This window comes from Squalius cephalus, assembly GCF_949319135.1.
Source record: "Squalius cephalus genome assembly, chromosome: 24".
NCBI lineage: Eukaryota > Metazoa > Chordata > Actinopteri > Cypriniformes > Leuciscidae > Squalius > Squalius cephalus.
In genome coordinates, this window is record NC_137145.1 from 16,239,306 (window position 1) to 16,258,944 (window position 19,639).

At 38.9% G+C, this 19,639-nt stretch overlaps 1 protein-coding gene across 5 annotated transcripts in view; it reads left to right on the forward strand.

Moving 5' to 3' along the window:
• Positions 1–445: 445 nt before the first annotated feature.
• Positions 446–19,639, forward strand: part of cadm2a (cell adhesion molecule 2a) — a 511,389-nt gene continuing 492,195 nt past the window's right edge. For 3 of the 5 annotated variants that reach the window (XM_079861624.1, XM_079861626.1, XM_079861625.1), the window contains exon 1: positions 528–856. In XM_079861624.1, the coding sequence (XP_079717750.1) occupies positions 796–856 (61 nt within the window). In that variant the 5' untranslated portion in view covers positions 528–795. Of the gene's footprint in view, positions 857–19,639 lie in introns of all 5 variants that reach the window. The other 2 variants (XM_079861628.1, XM_079861627.1) reach the window with 2 other exon arrangements.

Genomic DNA, 19,639 nt, shown 5'->3' on the forward strand with positions numbered 1-19,639 from the left:
TAATAATGACTAATTAAAAAGATGACAACAACTAGGCTGACTTCATATCAAACATATCATTATTTTTTCATTGAAACCGGTAGGCAATCATCTTTGCTGGACTGATAATACACAGAATGCAATATTATCCGCCTAGTGGTTTGTATCAGTAGTAAAACTGTGCGCACAGTCAAGTATTTGATCCCGGTGAGAGGTGCGCTGAACTAGTAGATCCTATCATCCCACGGTAGCTGTCCATTCAGGACTGCTGTACAGTATGTGTGTGTATGTGTAATAAAACATCCACATGAAAACGTGCCTAAATCATCATTAGTCCACCCATCTCAGGATCGTTTCATTGCTCAATATTACGTTAAAACGAGAAAGAAGACAATCCGCGCCATTGCACGCACTCGCATTACATTTCCCCGTTCATTTAACCACAAGGACTGTGGAGTCAAGAACCAGTTTGAGCGGAGAATAATTCGAGGCGCGCGCTATTGGCTCCCCGTCCTCATCTGTCAATCTGCGGAGGCGGGACTCTGCTCGTGCTCCCAGGAGGCGAGAGATGCGCGAGCTGTACTTTTCTACTGTGTTGGAGCGCTTCGCACTTCTCGAGCTCAGTCCGAGCGTCAAGTGAACGGCGTGCGGAAAGCGCAGTTGGACTTCAACCGAGGAGAAGTTATCGTAGGAGCCTGTAGTATTGATTGCAGCAGCCTGCACCTGGATAAGCACCATCAGCAGCGCGCGGAGAAGCGAAAGAGCGAAGAAAGTGTGTTGACGGCAACCGGGCAGCTGTTATAGAAGGAAGGCAATATGATGGTGAAGCAGCATATGCTGTTTACCCTGTACAGCATCTGCGGGATCGTCCTTAAAGGTAAGAGCGCTTCAAACTTTAAGCAGATTGCAATTTGGAGGGGGTCATCACCATTACGCACCATGTAGGAAGGGCATTATGCTCTGGAATGATGATGATGATGATGATGATGATTTGCATTTCCATAATATTTCCAAAGGGCCCCGAGTGAGTACGGGAACAGTTTCCCTTTAGTCATCATTGCTCTGAAGGAACTGAACGGTGCACGTTTGGCCAACACTGATACAGAATCTTATCACGGATAAGCCTGCACACACTGCTGAGCTAGAGCCCCGCTTTTATGGATTACCAGTCAAAATGTGTTATAGACAAACTCACCACCATAGAGGGAATACGATTTAATTGATACAGCCTTTGCATCACTTGATCGGAAACTTTAAATAAACGCATGGCTTTTATTGTATTTTAAAACCATATGTGTGCGCTCACATGCGTATTTAGGCACATTGGTATTGCTTGGAAATGCGATGTATCTCTAAGTGGCATGTTATAGCATTAAATCATGTGGTGCATTTTTATTTTTTGTATTACAGGCTATAGTTTGTGGTGCATTTTGAGGTATACTGTTTTATTCTTGCAGGGATGTGTTATGAGGTAGGCTAATAAAGCTTTCTCTTTTACCCCTGAAACGTGGTCGTTTATTATAATGTTTTGTTCTGGTTAGAAAAGCCCTAGATTTCGTACGGAGCGTGAAGCAAATGGATTAAGTGCTTTTTAGCACCCCTAATCAGGTTTAGGTGTGTTTTTTGAGACAAAAATGAATGTATGGTATTTGCGGCAATCCGCATCTTGGGGTCGTAGTAGCATCAGCTTTTTTCCTCTCAGAGAAAGACTTGCGGAGCAAGTACACCTGTCAGTTTACATCTGTTAGTGTAATGCATTATTCACCCATATTTTCAAACTGTAAAATGGACATTACGCCATATCATAAGATCACATATGTCAGCATTTCTGTGCTGTTTAGCCTAACTCAAGTCTAGTAGTTTCGGAACTCATCATTCACGCGCGACACTGTAAACATGATCAGCAGGGCAAGGTCGAGCGACGTATTCGCGCGGGGTGACCGTGTGACAGGAATACTTGATGAATACGTCGTCAACTGAACGTGCCTATTGCTTTTAGGCGCACTGGAAGGCAATATATGCTTTAAATGAGGGTTTAGAGGTTAGTTTATGTCTCAACAGGACAGTCAGTGTGTGACTGCTCAAATGTATTTGTATCAAGTATTTGTTTTGTGTCCCTTGAGAGTAAGGTTACGCCGTCCCGCCAATATCTAGTGAGCAGCAGCCACCGCCCGGTTTCTATGAACATAATTTAATCCATTTTTTTTTAAGACTAACCTCAGATATTGTCTTAAAGTTGCTGAAGGTAACAACCGTTTGTGTTCACGTCAACATTTGCTCATTGTGACTCGAACATACACCCCTTTTTACAAAGTGGTGAGCTATGGTTTCGACGTCACGAAGTGGCGAATACTTAGCTCATAAATTTAAATAAGGCTGTAGGCAAATGTTGAATTCAGGATGATTGGGACACTTTTTCCAATTCATTTCAATGGCAAAAGTGTCCTAATCACCCTGAATTCACCTCCAACTGATAGCTATTGAAATATTTTCAGTATTAGAATTTACAAAAATCTTTTATTGTTTCAGTAAATAGTCTTTTTGTTTGTTGAACAATAGCGCAGTTGACTACTCTGCAAAATGTAATAAAATAAAATAAATTAATTCAAGCAAGTGCTCTAAAAAACGAAGGCTCCTACTTGACCACTAGAGATCTTTCCTCTGTGTTAGATCCATTACAAGCTCGTAATGTCAAGACTTGTCACCAAAAATGTGATGTCTGTGTATTTCAGATGCTCCAAGCCAATCTGGCTTGGTCTGGATATCAGTGAAACATGACTCTTCCAACCAGAGGTGTTTACATCTCAAACAGTCGGGCTTAAAGATCTGGCAGTTTATGAATGCGTAGGATGAATGTAAGAGAGATAAAGGAGAAAGACAGTATTTGCATTCGCCCTTCTGTATGTATGTGTGTGGCTTCCCTCCTCTGCCCCGTCTTTTGACAAAATACCCTATGCTGTGTGTTGATAATCAGTCTGAGAGGTGGGCCATTAATAATCAGAGATAATTAAGCACATTCCTCAAGGCTTCACTTCTAATGAGTCGGCAGCAAGCGTGAGACTGAAGCAATGTATTGATTTCCCCCAGCCTTCTCCCTCTCTGCCCGTAAATCACAGAGCCTGTGTCTCTCACCCAGTCAACAGCCCTACTGGCTGCAAGTGCCTCTTTCGGTTCTTTAACACACCTCTCAGTTTCTGGCTGCATCTGCTTACCATGTGCGAGCGTGTTAATAGGCTTAATAAAGTGCGGTAACCATGCTGATTTTTGAACGATGAAGGTCAGAGGGTTCTGGTAGCCCTGTCTGTTCAGCAATTGGTGATCAATAGGTCTGATCATTTTGATTTCAGTGGTACATTGATTGATTGTCTCACAGTCACAACATGTCATTTTCTGATTTACCCACAAACCAGTTTGACTTGCTGAATTTGTTTGAAAATTGAAGCGTTAATCATGTATGTGAAATGTTGATTTAGATCAATGATGCGAATCATTTTATTTGCATTGATTTGATGTGATGTTTCCCTTTAGGATGACATACTATACTGGGTTCCTACTCTAATTGAAAGCCTGGAAATATCAGATCATTGTGATTTCCAGGCTTGGAAAAGTAGCTAAATCTTAAATGATAAAAATGTCTATATTCACTTGTATTGAAAGTATTCTTTTTGAGTGTAATCTCTCTATTTTATTAAGATAAAAAAATCAATGAATACACTCAAAGAGGACTTTCAATACAATTAAATAAAGAAATTTAGATCATTTAAGATTTAGCTACTTTGATTGAAAGTCGGGGAAAATAAGAAAACCCTAAAAGACCATGTAAGTTTCTAGTAATTTATAGTTATGGTATGCATAAAACAATTTCATTGGCTATGAATCTCTATGAAATTGTACCTTTTATGCAATTTATTTTTAAAAACTGGAATTTTAACCCACTTTTACCTCTATACTTCTATCCCCATTATGTCATATTGAGGAACTAAATGGCGCAACTTTATCGCACTGCAGGGCTATTTGAACTGCAAAAAGTGGCTGATTAAAAATGGTAAAAAACAAACAAAACTTTAAGCTCCTTTCAGGCACCTAAAATACACTTCCCTTACAAAAAATGTTATACATGAAACCCAAACAAAGTATTATATGTCAACTACCCATTTCTTGACTTCATTTTCCACAACTCTCAGTGGCCATCTGCAGTGGGCATGCAATCCCAGCTGCCTTTTATGTGGTGGTCATCGATTACTCTTAAAGCCATGCCAGCCTTCCTCGCTGAGGTTAAATGTTTGAAATACAAGTGCGGGCACATCCCTGGCACATCCGTTCATAGGGATCACTGCATGTTGCCAGCAGCTGGAGGTTTGGGGGAGCATGGCAGTTATGCAAAGCATGTGGCAAACAGTGCAGCTCCTCCCTGTGTGTGGAGTACTATAGTCCCTGTGAAGTGCTGTTGTGTGGACGTCTGCTGTGAGTAATAGTAAAGCTTGGCTCCCTCCTCAGAGACACCAGAACTGAGTGGGAGGACTGTGTGGTCCTGCTTCATAGAGGATGTACGCCTTTATACTTGTTTCTCTTTTGCCGGTACATTCCCTCTTCATGGACTGCTTGTGTACACAATATCTTTCATCCTCTTTCTGTGTTTCTCGGCTTCGACAATCCTGTGCTCTGAAACCCTGCTTGAAACTTCTCATGCAAAGCATACACAAATTCCGAAAGCCAACCCAGCCGGCTAGGGAAAACAAAAAAGAACGATTTTTAGGGCGAAAAACATTATTTATGACTAAAATGCTTCTTTCATACCTCATTGAGTGGGCTATTGTGCATTGAGGCAAGTCTCTGGCCCCCTGCCTCTCAGCCAGCTTATCCCAACAGAGTGATTCCAAGCTGGGCATTGGCCTTCCCGGACATGGCCCTTTTATGGAAGTAGCGTGGGAAAGCACTCCTTCAAGAGAGGGCTGGCGCGTATGTGTTTATATGCAGTCGTATTTGTGTTGAAACTGGAGGTTAATGGCCTTTTTTTCTTTCCCGGCGTGTTGTCTTTGTCAGTCGTGGAGCGTGAAAAGCATCTGTGCAGGTGAGCGGCAGCACAGGCAAATGTGCTCAGACAGGTGAGAAATGGAGTCGGGCATAAGCTGCCATTTCTGCTGACTAGAATAAGTATTTGTTTGGCATTAATTTAGCAGGGGATCAACACGGATTGCTCAAGCCTCTTTCTTTGGGCTGCAATATGGAGCTCTTCCTATGGCCCATTCTGTCATGTGCGTGTGGTATCATTGCAGTTCAAGTGTCTTTCTCTCGTTTCTTTAGAGTGCAAAGAGGCTGAGCGTGTCCCTCTTTCTCACTGTGTTGCGTATGTGGGTGTTTGTTTGGCTGCCTGATTGAGCCAGGATGGAGAACAGGATTAGAGGTGAATATCCTCCTCTTCTTTGTATTTGTCCTCTTGTTGGGTTGGTGGAAGCCTCCTAAACAGAGCACCCAAGATATTTGCACTCTCTTTCTCACTTTCTCCATCTTTCCGTTTCATGTTTCTGTCTTTCTCCTCCTCCATCCCGCTGTCTCATCTCCCTCTTTCTCTCTCTCTATCTTGCTCTCAGTTTGCACACAAGCATCTAGGCCTTGGAGCGTTTCCCCCAGACTCAGAATGGAGCTAAGCCACTGAAGCCCTGCTGTAATCGTGAGGGATTTCCCGTGATCAAAGGCCCTCTTTTGTTCTTCCAGGTGTTTGAAAAAGTTAAAACAAAAAGTGGGTGGAACTGTCAACCGTTCTGTGGTACAGCTAGGCTTGGCAAAACACTTCCCTTTCTCCCAAAAGGTGCTGGAAAGAAGATGGCCTTTTGCAGTGATTTTTGAATGGCTTTCAAAACACAAACTCGTGCTGAATTATTGCAACATTCTCAGAGGAGATATCTTATAAAAATAATGCATAACTTTATTCATCATTTTCTCATTATACATGTCGTCTATACTACTTGATTGACCTTTGAGATGGATTTTTATTGGTAAATGACTGACAGGCTTTATAAGGGCTTTTCTCAGGGTTTTTGTATCCGATTAATATGTGTTGGATATTTTAAATGATTTGCTTAAGCTCACAGTATGTTTGGTAATCTCATTGAAGCTTATGCAAAGAGATGCAAAGGAATTAGCTCAATATTAAGATATGACTTGAGGTATATAGTCAAACAAGTAAAAAAAATGATGCTGAAATTCTTTAATTATTTACTCACTTATTTCAAACATGTATACAGTACATGTTTTTTTCTTCTTCTGTGGAGCACAAAAGAAGATATTTTGAAAAATGCACTGTAAAAAAAGTTTTATTTTTGCAAAAATCTGTTATTTTTTAAGTTAGTTATTGGCCATGTCATAAGTTGCAAATAGGGATGCACCGATATGATTTTTTGGGGCCGATGCCGATTTTAACAAACATTTATTGGCCGATTCCGATAACGATATTTGTCACTTGCTCTCTTGTTTAATTTTTTGTCATTAAAATAGATAGCCTAGTGTTTTGATCATGTTTTAAATCAGCAAAGTTTTTTTTAAAAACTTGGCATTAAATTATAGTAGTTTATCGCTGCATCATCAAATAATTTCTTATGAATGTGGATTGGATCCATTTAACATTCAGCAGGCCAACATGAATACAACAGAACAAAAAAACATATGAAATAAACAGTGCTTTTAGGTAGGTTTAACAGTTTTCAGGTACAGAAATAACGTAAACAAATGTAAAATAACACTGCATATTCTTCACTGTATAAATTAAATGCATATATTATTATTACATTGAGCTTGAACTTTTATTTTGACGTGTTGCCGTGAAGACCTTCGAGTTTCTGTGTGTTTATGATATGAAGATAGATTTTCTCAAATAAAACGGTAAAATTCTCTTGAAGTGACTCTGGAGATGAAGCACTGCGAGTGTCACACATGCTTCAGTGTGTGTGAGGTAAATGAAGCCGGCTGTGCCATTCATTCATACAGAGACACGCAGAACATGCAGGATTCAAATTTAAATTGTCTTTTTGCGGCTTAATATTCACAGACACTAAGTCTATATAACAAATTTTATTCAAGTGTACTGATCTACTTTGTATTTATTCATCAAAACTTTGACAAATTCCTTGACATTCCGTGTTATACAGTCAATTCTGTTTTTTATGACTGGAATAATTTTTTTGTGGTCTTTTGTTGTTTGATTAACATTAAAATGGCCGATATGCCAATAGTTGTAAATTGATCAAATATCGGCGGCCGATACATTGGTGCATCTTTAGTTGTAAAATATACAGGCACCAATATGCCATCCTTTAATACGTAAAACATTGTCATCATATTTTTACGGTTAATTTCTGGCAACCACAGCTGTTGTTTGTATACTGTAAATTTAAGAGGATTTTTCTTTTTTCATTCAATGAAAGTCAATGGGATGGGGATCAAAGTTGTTCTGGACCCTATTAATGTGCATAATATGGGCAACATTCGTTGAAAAATTCTTCAACATATCTTTTTTTTTTCAGCAGAAGAATGAACATCATTAATTTGAAACAACAGAATGGTAAAATAAATATTTATTTTTATTCAAATTATAATTTGTCTGTGAACTGTCTATTTAATTATAAATGAGGAACGAGTAAAAGCATTATTATGTGTATGTGAAATCTTGTTACATTACAAACCAAATAACACCAGATCTGGAAAAGAACAGCAAGACGTCCTTGACTCATAGTTCACTCCTCTCTGTTGTCATTGTGCCCTCTACTGTTTTCATTTGGATTTTATGGAAAATTAGCTACCCTCTCTTCCAAATAATCTCGGATTTCGCTAGCATGAGACACAATCTTTCACGAGAGACGACACATGCTCCGGGCTTGCTCTGCGATTGGGTAATCAATCACTTTTATTGACAAAGGTAGATGAAATAGTTAGTTCAGTAAAATTGAACATCTGCAAACGGTGAGCTGGAGGCATTTAGTTGAATGAGGGTCAGTAAATCAAATGCTTGAAAATAACCCCCCTGCAGGCTCTCCTATGAGAAAGATCACCTACAAAGATCCGTTTCCGCCCACTGTTGCCTGTCACTCTCTCCAATAGATGTGGTTTTCACAACTACACCGTCTGGATTTGAGGATAGAAGGTGCTTGGCAACAAACACCGGCTTAGTGGGAGAGGACATGCATTTCAGAGCAGGATTGTAGAGATCAGTAATTGACACAATGTTTCAACCAAATTTGTCGGGGAATTGCTGGGTATTGTTAGTTGAGCCTTTAAACGTTCAGTTATTTTACCTCAGTGAGATTTTAACATCCTCTAAATCTGTGTTTTGGCCTTTTTCTTGGCATATTTAAAATCAAGTGACACCTGTTTGTCTATAATCTTTGCAGTGTACTGTAGGTCTACCCTTCCTCCTTTAATTCCTCTCTCAATATCTCTCAGTGCCTATCACTCCACCTCCCTTTCGTCTCTTGTCGTATGCTGCGCTGGTTGTGTGATGCCATCTGCCTCTTGTGAGACAGAATTGAACACCTGCAAATACAGTAAACAATCAATTTATCAGCAGCTCAGGACAATATGCACCTGCCAAAGTGTGCACACACACTTGAGCACATGTGCGCACCCCCCCACACACACACAAACACGCTCCTCCTCCTTTTCACAGTCAGTAACAGACCATCAGCCGTTCAGCAGCCAACTGGATCTTGAAGCTCCCCCACATTTACATATGACTGCATTTGTTTGATTTTGATATTGCAGTAAACACGTCTGTTTTCCAGATTTTCAGTATTGCATTTAATTGACCATACATTGAGTGTTGTGCAGTTGCATTAGCTACTTTATGCCAGACACTTTCAGTTGAATACATTCTTCTAATTAACCTGTACAGGTTGTTAGTGTAGCCATTTAATTGCAGGTGCTATGCCTGGTATTACAGCAATGCTATGTGAAGTATTGTAGGAAATGCGAAACAAAAAAAGAATGACATTCAGCCACCAGTTAGAATGAAAGTAGAGCTTGTTAGTTAACATAAAAAGATTTATACATTTCTGAAGATAAAAATGAGCTATGTGAAAGTCCTCACTGTTGATAAAGTGTGGTGCTATTTCCATATCAGCTGGCCCTGTCCACCTGCTCGGAGAAGGTCAGCGTTAATCTGTAGTGCATTAGACATATAGCCTTTGTTTCTCGGCATGTGTATGATGAAGATTACCGTGTTTCACCTTCCATGGTGCTGCTGATACAGTTCAAAGATAAACATGAAGTTGAGCTTCCTTGTTGTTTGCACTCTCTAAACTTACCTCCTCTATCTCTGTTTTAGAGGCAGTTTAGCATTTGATCATGACTTTCAGTCGTGGGTTCCACCATTTTGTTTCACTGTGAATTCAAATTGTGCAGGTTTAAGATAGACAAATGTAGGCTACATAATTAACTTGAAGTAATTTTCTGATAGTAAGACTGAATCCCCACAATCTCATTGTACCTCCTATGTTTTTATGTTCTGTTTCAGAAGATTAGCCCGGTAGCTTTAATGAAAACATACATCCAGATATAACGACGTTCTCACCAGTTTTCACCCCCCTGTCGAGAAGACGTGTCTCTTTGAATGCTGCTTCAGTTCTGTCACGCAAATGCTAGCTTATTACTCTCATTGTGTCTCTCGTTAAATTTTCATTTGAGGTTACAGACTGGGTGTTTGTTGAACCGCATGGAATGTAAGAGGACAGAACTAGTCCATATCCTCAAATCCACATGAAGAGGATTTTGTAAGTGTATAAGATTTGTCATAATTCAATTTTGAGATCATTGTTCCACTCGTGGCTGATCTAATTGAGTCACTTAAAATTGAGCTTCACAGATTACAGAATTGACTGCAGAATGACAACACAACTAATCCCATCGTGTCCCATGATTCCAATGTTCTATATGTTTGCTGCACTGTAATTAATTAGAGTGCTTTATGTTTTCTTTCTTATTATTTTATTGCATTTTTGTGCTTTGGAGGAAGAATTCCAGTAGTGTGGTTTTTGAAGTTTCTGATTAGATTGTAAGGAATCTAACAATTCTGTTTTTGTTTAGTTTCTCCTTAATGATTAAAATTCTATTATCATTGAAGGAATATGTGAAGAGAAAAAGAGATTCAATATGCCAAATGATGAGATAAACCATAAATCTGTCTTTTGATATACAGCAAAAATACAATATACAGATCATATACAAATGGCTCTTATGACAACAAAGCGATTTTTTAAAATGGAACAAACTTTGAATAAGAATTGTCTGGCAGACAGGATTGTCTGCACTTTCTTGTTCTATTCCTAAAGAGTGTTAGCTTTGTCGTTCAAGCATCGGTGAACAAAATCAGTCTTAGCGTTATTATTGTCAGGTCATTGATTTTAAAGACCCTGTTTCCCTTACACTTGATAGGGTAAATAGAACTTCTTTATAGCTTCAGCTAACAGATCTCGGGAGGCACATCTCTGTGCTTGCAGATCAGGACCTGTTTAGAAATGAATCTAGTTTGCATTGAAAGTTGTTTAGTTTTAGATGCAGAACAGCTGTGGGTTTCACACCCAATTGCAGCTATGTGCTAAGTATGAAAACACAACTCTAGGTGTTAACGTAACAATAACTCTACAACCAGCACAAGAGAGACAACCCTGCTTAATTGGGCTGGGTATTGACACAAATTTCACAATTCGATTCGATTTCGATTCACAAGCTTGCAATTCGATTCGATTTCGATTCGATTCAATATCGATTATTTTGGATATCAGGTACAATACACTGCACATTTTCTCAAGGAAAACAAATCTCTTGAACTATTATTGTAAACTATGGGAGTCAGTTGTAGCCTATAGGCTTCATTAGCCTACTATAATATTGAAGGTAAAAATTAACTGATTTGTATACAAACACTTAAAATACACTTTTATTTATTTTTATAATAATAAAGTTATATGAAATTGTATAAAATTTTAATTAGTGGCTGTCATAAAAAACTTTCCAGATTTATTCAAACATGCATTAAATATTGAAGAACATTAAAAATTATAATGAATATGTAATATGATGCATATATTTAACAAAATGCTCCTCTCTAGAGTTAATTTTTCTAGCTGACTAACGAGTTTATGTTTTTTTTCCTGAGGTAAATGTGACGTTACATGACATTGTTTACTAACGTCTTTCCACGGTTGAAACACTGATTGAGCGATTCTATGTGACATGATACGGACTTCGATAAGTTGTACTCTGTCTTTTAACACACTTTCAGATGCTCATTCATGTTTATCTCGCGCTGTAACTGATATTATTAAGGCGGAAGAGAAGATTGTGTGCGCTCCGCGCTGCTGATTCTCTTGAGCTGCGCCAGAGCGATCTCACGCCACAGCGCCAAAACGGTAATTATGTTTTTGAATTTGGACGTAATTTGAAATCTGAGACTTTGTTTCATATCAATAATAACAAAGCACAAAGATTATTGCGATTTATTGGATGGGATGCGCGAAACAATGTGCATTCATTCATCAACTGAAAACAGGATGACTAATTGATTCTTGGGATTTAAGAATCGATATCGTTTCGTAAAAATGAGAATCGATTAAAATCGAGAAATCGATATTTTTTACCCAGCCCTACTGCTTAACTCTTTTGTCATGTGCTACTAAAAATAGAGCCATGTGGCCAGACGCTTGCATCCAGACTGGACCACACTCTACTATCACTGTCTGACTGTCTGCACACGCTAAGCTTAGCTAATCCAGGGGTCTAGAATGACCTTTCACCATCTGTTATGGTGCTCTGCTACCCCAGTTAAAGAATTGAGTGTCTTTTTTGTCTTTTCCATCTGTTAGTAAACAAAGTGGTCATTTCTAGATCATTCAGCATAAGCAACCTGGCACAAATAGGATGTTTTAAGAGGAAAATTTCCTTACACGTAATTCAGGTCTTGTGATTGTTTGACTTGGGCTCCGTCCCTCTGCGGGATGCTGGGGCGTCTGTGTAATTGCCTGTTTTTAGAGGGCACAGTGGTTCTTAATGCAACCACCGTTCTTAATGCCTCTTCCCTCTAATGAGTAAAGATAAGACAAGCTGATGGATCCTGTGAGGATTGGAGCCGGCTGATCTGAGATGGCAGCACACTTCATTACAGCCTCGCGCCCCAGCCCAGCTCCTCCGTGCCAGCTCACGCTTAGCCTGCCATCTCCTGCAGATGCTTTGAACTCAAATGCCAGACAAGTCAGCAATCAAGAGTTTCAGCTCTCATCGCTTTCAGAGCTGCCAGTCGGGTCTCAGCCTGAGAATGAGGAGCATGGCCTGTTCTTTGTGCTAATCCTTCACATAATGAAGGATTTAACATGAAACTTAGGAATTTATGTGTGATGGATGTCTGGAAATGTACGTTTACGTTTGCAAATGTTGGGTTGACATTTAGATCAGTTGGTCTGGCTTGAGGGTTAAAAGTCTGGGTTTGTAACCCAAAAGTTGTAGGTTTAAACACAAAGCAATCCATTTTAACCTAAACTAAAATAAAATGCTTTAGTATAGAGGAGGGGTGTCCAATCCCGTTCCTGGAGGGCCACTATCCTGCAGAGTTTAGTTACAATCCTGATTAAATACACCGAACCAGCTAATCAAGGACTTCAGGGTTGCTTATTGCTCCCTATATACCCTCATTCACTATTCCCTACATTATTCCACTAATATAGTCCACTGAGTGAATTCGGGCACTGGGTGCACTAGAAGTTCTGCAGACGGCATCTTCTGGTGTGACACAAGAATTCAAGTGCATGGAGACTCTCTAGCCTAGCAGTTGTGTGTACATCGGTTGTACACTCATATTGAGGTCATGGGTGTCCAATCCTGCTCCAGGAGGACTGACGTCCTGGATAGTTTAGCTTCAAACTGCTTCAACACACCTGCCTGAAGGTTTCTAGTGGAGGTCCTGAAGACCGTGATTAGCTGTTTCAGTTGTGTTTAACTAGGGTTGGATCTAAAATGTGCAGGACATTGTCCCTCCAGGAGCAGGACTGGACATCCACATCATTATGGGATTGAATGAGTGCACTCGATAATGTCCCATATGGTTTCGGACACCACAACAAATTGCTGTCCCCTCAAATAGTGCTCTAAGGGTATAAGAGACATTTTGGACACAGTCTTAGAAACTTCCAGGCAAATGTGTTGGGGCAGCCTAGAGCTAAACTGCTGGTCATTGGGCCTCCAGGAGCATGATTGGACACCCCTTTTGGATCTCCTAAATTCATAATGATGTAATCTTTGGTTCTGATATCTCTGATGACATGCACATGGTTTCACATGTGTTTGGGTTGCTGGGTTTAATGACAAGCTCTTCTGGGAGTTCAGTGTCTTTCAAGGCCTTATGCATGGTTACAGGCAGGTTATCATTGTCTACAAGCTAATTGATGATTGTTAGCCAGTGGTTCAGATGTCATATGTCAGAGTGCCTTCACTCTTCGGCATTGAGTGTTTCTTTCTGTTCAGCACCCAAAACTCAAAGTCTCAGAGTCTCTTGTGCCTAAATTTGTAGTGCTTACAGAAAAGAAGCAGCTTTGGATAATAAGCACATACAAAATAACATTACTGCAAGTCGAGCAAGGAGTTTTACAGTGGTTTGCATTTTCAAAATGGAATTAGAGGGGGAAGATGAGAGCGAGAGGGAAAGAAGGGGATGACTGCAGGCTTTTGTACCGAGCTGATAATGTTGGGTTCAATTCTCTTGCATTGTCTCCCCCTGTTCTGCATGGATCTGAGAGACAGACCCGGCTCACTGGCTGTTTGAAACAAATGAAACTCCTTGTTCTTCTCTTTTCTTTTTCAGAATTGAGTTGCCATGCTTTTCCAGTGCTTTCCTCAGCGGTATAAGAAAGGTGGCAGCGGGAGAAAGATTGAACACTTGTTTGTTTGTTTCCGTCTCATCACAGCAGCAGCCCCAGGGATCACGTTTGACGTGAAGCCACCCCACAAATGAAAGTTGTCGTCTTCGTGTGGGCAGCGCTTTTTCAGACCCCAGGCCGCATTGTGAGGGAATGGAGGGGGTGGCGTTTGGCTGTATAATCTGCTTGTGTGATTTGTGTTTGGGGGTATTAAGCCACCAAATAAGGACTACTCCACTGGCACACCAAACTGGTATTATATAAAACCAAAGCAGATTAACAGAACAATGATAAAAAAATCAAATCAGTTTCCACTTAAATGGTTGTCAATTACTTGATTTAAAAAAAAAAAAAAAAATAGGGACAATGGACATTTTATTAATATTATATTTTATTATAATATAATATAATATAATATAATATAATATAATATAATATAATATAATATAATATAATATAATATAATATAATAAAATATATTATATTATATTATAATATATTATATTAAAATTGTATTACAAATATAATAAAACATATTAATATGTGTTATTGTTATTATGAAATATCAAGAACAATTTTCCAAAGATTCCAGATTGTTAGAAGTAAAATGGGATTCAAATATTAAATAATTTCTTGTTCTGTTGTGGCTAGTTTTGGACTTTTTTGGGCTATGTTTTGAAATCCGTCTTGCCATCTGATTGACGAGCTCTTATTTCTTACAACGGTCATGATATATTCCGATGGTTCATCAAGCAAGACTGATTGCCAGGTTGGCACGGCATTTGAATAATGCAAGACAGGAACATACTTTTTATATTACAATGAGAGATATTTGAGCTCTTTCTCAAAGCTCTTGCGGCACAGGAAATTACACTGGTATATATCCTTCTTCCTTTGCTTCAAATATCAAACCTTTTAATTAACAACATATTGAGCACGGGAAGAAAATATAAAAATGTAGTACAGAAATATGAAAGAAAATGATCACAAATTAATAGAAATGGATGAAGTGGAAATGCTGTTAGCCAGGGCTTCTTATGGACCTAAAGGAGGAGGGTGGATTTTAGCTCTGCAATATTAACAGGACCCTCAATTAATCCAGGCCATTTTTATGAGTCTCTGCTTGCTAATCAAACCCTTTATCCAAGCAAAAAATATCTCTTCATATATTGCAGATCCTTTTTAAAGTGAAACCACTCACTCTTTCACTTTCAGATGCTCAGATCAGGCTACGCCTTCGAGATGCTGAGAGCGAGTCTCGAGAAACAGACACTATGAGAAATCTAGTAGAGATTGAGGAGGAAATTGTTTGCCGCTGTCAGATGGATGGATTATAAGGGTCACATTATGGCTATCTGTGTCCACCGGTAAAAAGCGACAGCTTTCTTTCCATTAGTGCCGGAAACATACTCAATGAGAAATCAGCTGAGTGAATTTCTCTTTACCATGTGTCCTCAGTGCCAGGTCCAGTGTCTGTATACCATCGGCCACAGCAATGCCAAACTGCTGAGTTTAACTTTATTCTAATGAGGGTCAGGGATTGTGCATCTTCCACAGGTGAATGGAATTATGAGGGACAGAGCATATTTATCAGACTCCCATCTCTGCTTCTTGCAGCAGTCTGCAAGCTTGCAACTGCAGCAGACCATTTTAGATTTCGTCATGGAGGTTGGGAAGAAAGCACATGATGAGGAGGGAGGGAGAGACGTAGGGTGCGTTCAAAACAGACGGCAGCTGATTTCCTGCTTAGTGAGCTACTGTTTTCTGCATTTTCTAAACTGAATGTTGAGGGAAAGTAGTGGAATGATTTTAAAATAAATGATGTTTAAAGATGTTAAACTGAGCTGTTTAAAAAAAAAAATGTTTGCTGATTTAAACAAACAAATGGGATGATGTGTCAGCCATTCGACTGTTGTGTAAATTTACTGAGCTTACTTGCGGGAACACGTTCCATGTGGGCCAGATTGTGTTTTGTTTGAAGTTCGCTACCTCTTGTTAACTTGTTTCAGAGCATCTTTCACTACACTATTATCTAGAACAAATTCAAGTGAGCTTTAGAGACATCTGAATTAATAGTTCCTATTAATTAATTAGTTAAATCCCTCTTTCACTACCATTCTGAAAAAACAACAACAACAACAACAACAACAACAACAAAAAAAAGCCTTGCTCACCAAGGCTGCATTTTTTTGATAAAAAATGATAAACATAGTAATATTGTGAAATGTTACTGCAATTTTAAATGTTCTTTTTCAATATATTTTGAAATATAATTTATTCCAATGATGGCAGATATACATTTTTAGCAGTCATTACTCCAGTCTTCAGTGTCACATGATCCTTGACACATTCTAATATTCTGATTTGGTGCTCAAGAAATTAATATTATCATCAATAATCGGAATAAAAGTATTATCTTTCTTATAAAAATGTATTGACCCCAAATAGTTTGAACGGTTGTTTACATTATACATTATCTGCTCTGAACCACTCTCATTCACTCTTCTTTGATGCCAAATTTCCTGCACTGCGATTGTGAGTTATCACAGCTTTTCAAAATTGATCAGATGGTTGCATTTCAGATGACAGGATGTTATGCAAACATTTTATTTGGTCTTGTCTTGATGGCCTCTTACCTCCGGAGACTGCCGGCAAGAGAGAGGGAGACAGACAGATAGAAGCACAAGATGCATCTTTTTTCCAAACAGCCCTGAAGAGCTTTAACATACTCCTTCCATAATTATCTGAGTCAGATGTTGAATAAATTTTGGCAATAGAGAGTTTTAACCACAGACCTGCCTGTTCTTGTGTTTTTCTTCTTGGCCCAAATAGATATACTGTAACTGATTTGTACTAGTTCCCAGCTGAGGTAAAAGTATCTGCTTACCTCAGAGATGTTCGGATAGCCACTAATGAGCAGTTGTCAATCAATATGTTATTCAATAAATAATAAACAACTTCCTCTGCCATCTCTGTTGAAATGCTAATGGGTTTTCCCATCGCTTATAGGTCTCCCTCAAGAAGACCTGCAAAGTTAAAGTGTGCAGCTGCTCTGCATTCCCTGTTCTCCATAAACGTGTCGCTTCATTTACGAGCAGGGAATGTGAAATTGGGTCTGCCTGCTTATAAATCATTGGTTGCTTTTAGTGTTTGATGTATTCTCATTAAGATAAATGCGTCTTATTCACCTCCACAATCAATTTGAGATTTTCACATAGATTTAAGAGGTTTAAATTGTTCTCTGTTGAGTTAAGAGTGCCTGCATCCTTAAATAATTGAAAATGTGAAATGAACCTGGTAGACATGAATACTTAGAAGGTATTTTTTATTATTGAATTCCTATTTAGATCTTCCTGTTTGGCTCATTCTCACTTTATCTTGTTTTCCTGTTTTGTCTTCGATCAGTGACTCTTGTAACCAGTATGTGTCGTGGCAGAAGAGAAAAATCAATGCTCATGTTTCATGGAATCTTGTGCATCAGGATTTGTCCAGTGGGATTGTAAAGTACAAGTTTGGATCCATTGGCTCTCTTTAGAATGCAATACTAGCTAACTACTTACTGAATACAGAGCAGTGTATAAACTCCTTACCTCCTAAGTGAAGTGGTAGGAATTATTTTATGAGACAGTAGGATGCTACATTGTTGTCACAGGCACAGTATACATATTATACACCACTGAGGTAATAGTATTTTAGTATGTTTTTAAAAAACATAGCCATTGTTTTGGGTTTGTGTTTGATGCCTGTACCATATGGGATTGGTACCATATTGGTCATTGGCCGACATTAGAGGTTTTGTTGTTTTTTTGTAAATTATTAGACATTTAATTGTGAATGCACACTTGTCCTATTTTACATTAAAATTTCCTAATGCTCGCTTTAAAAATACTGGTAATTAAATGACACTGTTGGATGTGAATTAAATGTAATCTTTAGCAAATCCCAAAATGAATATCCATTTTTATACTGTATACTGTTGTGGTGCCTACATTCACTTGTAGCATTTAAATGATTTTAATTTTAAATGCTGGCCATTTATCAGTTATCAGCTAAATATGAAAATAATCATTGCCATATTGGTAGCAGACAGAATTTTTTATATCATCCCAATCATGAGTTGTTATTAATTATTAAGATTCTCACTCTGACTCATTTGTCTACTTTGTCTGTGGTGATATTTATTTGTTTTGTAATGACTCACTTTGTTATATTTCACTGGTTGACTCATAAAAGATGTGCTCTGTGACTCATAAAACGATTTGTCACTTGACCAGCAAGATACAGCATTCAAGCTGTTTGTCATTGTACATTAAGCTTAGTAAGTTTACATTTGATTTCATTAAAATGGCATCTTTTTTCAGTTAGTGTATATAAATTCCCAAGCTCATTTCCAGATTTGCAGAGCTTTGGAGTCTTACATTGCTGGAGTTCCTTCAACCATTCACGGATTCCCTCCAGAAATCCTGATGCATTTAAGGTGGTTTCCAGGCCAACGGAGGGCAAGCGTGTTGGCGTGTATTGAGATGCATCCATGCGTGAGTAAGCAGAGGCCCTCACTGCGTCTCCATGAACTCTCGATGAGCTTTTCGAACTCTGGCCCCTCGTTTACGGCTCACGTGGCCGTCTTCTGTAATTTATCCAGCTCTTTGGCATCAGCCTGAGGCCACGCTAATGTGTGTGACCAACAGCCGGGTTTACGGAAGAGGGTCCTAATTAAAAACCGTAACATACATTTTGAATTGCTTAGTTTCATGGCTGGTAACCGGCACTCAGTGGGTGGAGATGCCTTAGTTGAGGGTTTTACCATGTCACATGTTCAAATCAAGCGCCCTCTTTCAACAGCTTTCAGCTTAAACAAATAGAGTCGGTTCTCTTTCAAGAGAGAAGTGGGGAGGGCAGAGCAGAAGGGTATCCTGGTGATGATCAGGAATGCAGTGTTGTTGCGCACTCATGCAAAATGCTTCATTACATTGGGGCTTATCAAATAGTGCAATATTACAACTTAACAATGAGGTTTAACTTTTATCTGTCAAGTTAATCAGTAATGACTTTCGCAAGTACCATACCCTAGGCATCGAGGCACATCGAGGCACGACTGAGGCACGACTGTGTGCTCGAACAGGAAGATTTTATGTGGTTTTGAACCACATTTTTTGCTTGTACATGTTGTGAAATGTTAAGCCCTAAAGAGATCAATCTCCTAGATTTGTTTAATAGATCACATTCTGTAGTGTAGTCAAATATTTAAAGCATGTCTTGTCAATTTTCTACATCAAATCTTTTTGTCAGTCGGACTTGAAGTGGTCCAGTGGCGTTTCAAAGCTGATGTTCTTTAAAGCAGGATCCAAAGCTCATTTAGACGGCTCATTAGATTCCCTCTGCATGCTCATTTATGGGGCTGCTCCGTCTGTGAGAGCCCTAGCAACATTTAAAGGCAGGCCAAGGTCAGACGCAGAGAAAGAGAATACAGAATAGATCTAAATCTGTAGTTTAATCTTTCTGAACAGGAGACATGGCCGGATATAACTTGATTTAATACTTGATATAACCAAGGCCGGATTTATGCATAGGCATTCTAGGCACGTGCCAATGCTTGCACGTCCAGTGGTGGCCCAATTTCAATGAGGAGAAATAATATTTTTATTATTATTATTATTATTAGTAGTAGTAGTATTTCACTTTAATGCTAAAACTATGTAATACAATTTAATAAAAAAAATTTTTTTTTACATAAATCATTACAATGGTCACCCTTTACGTCTATC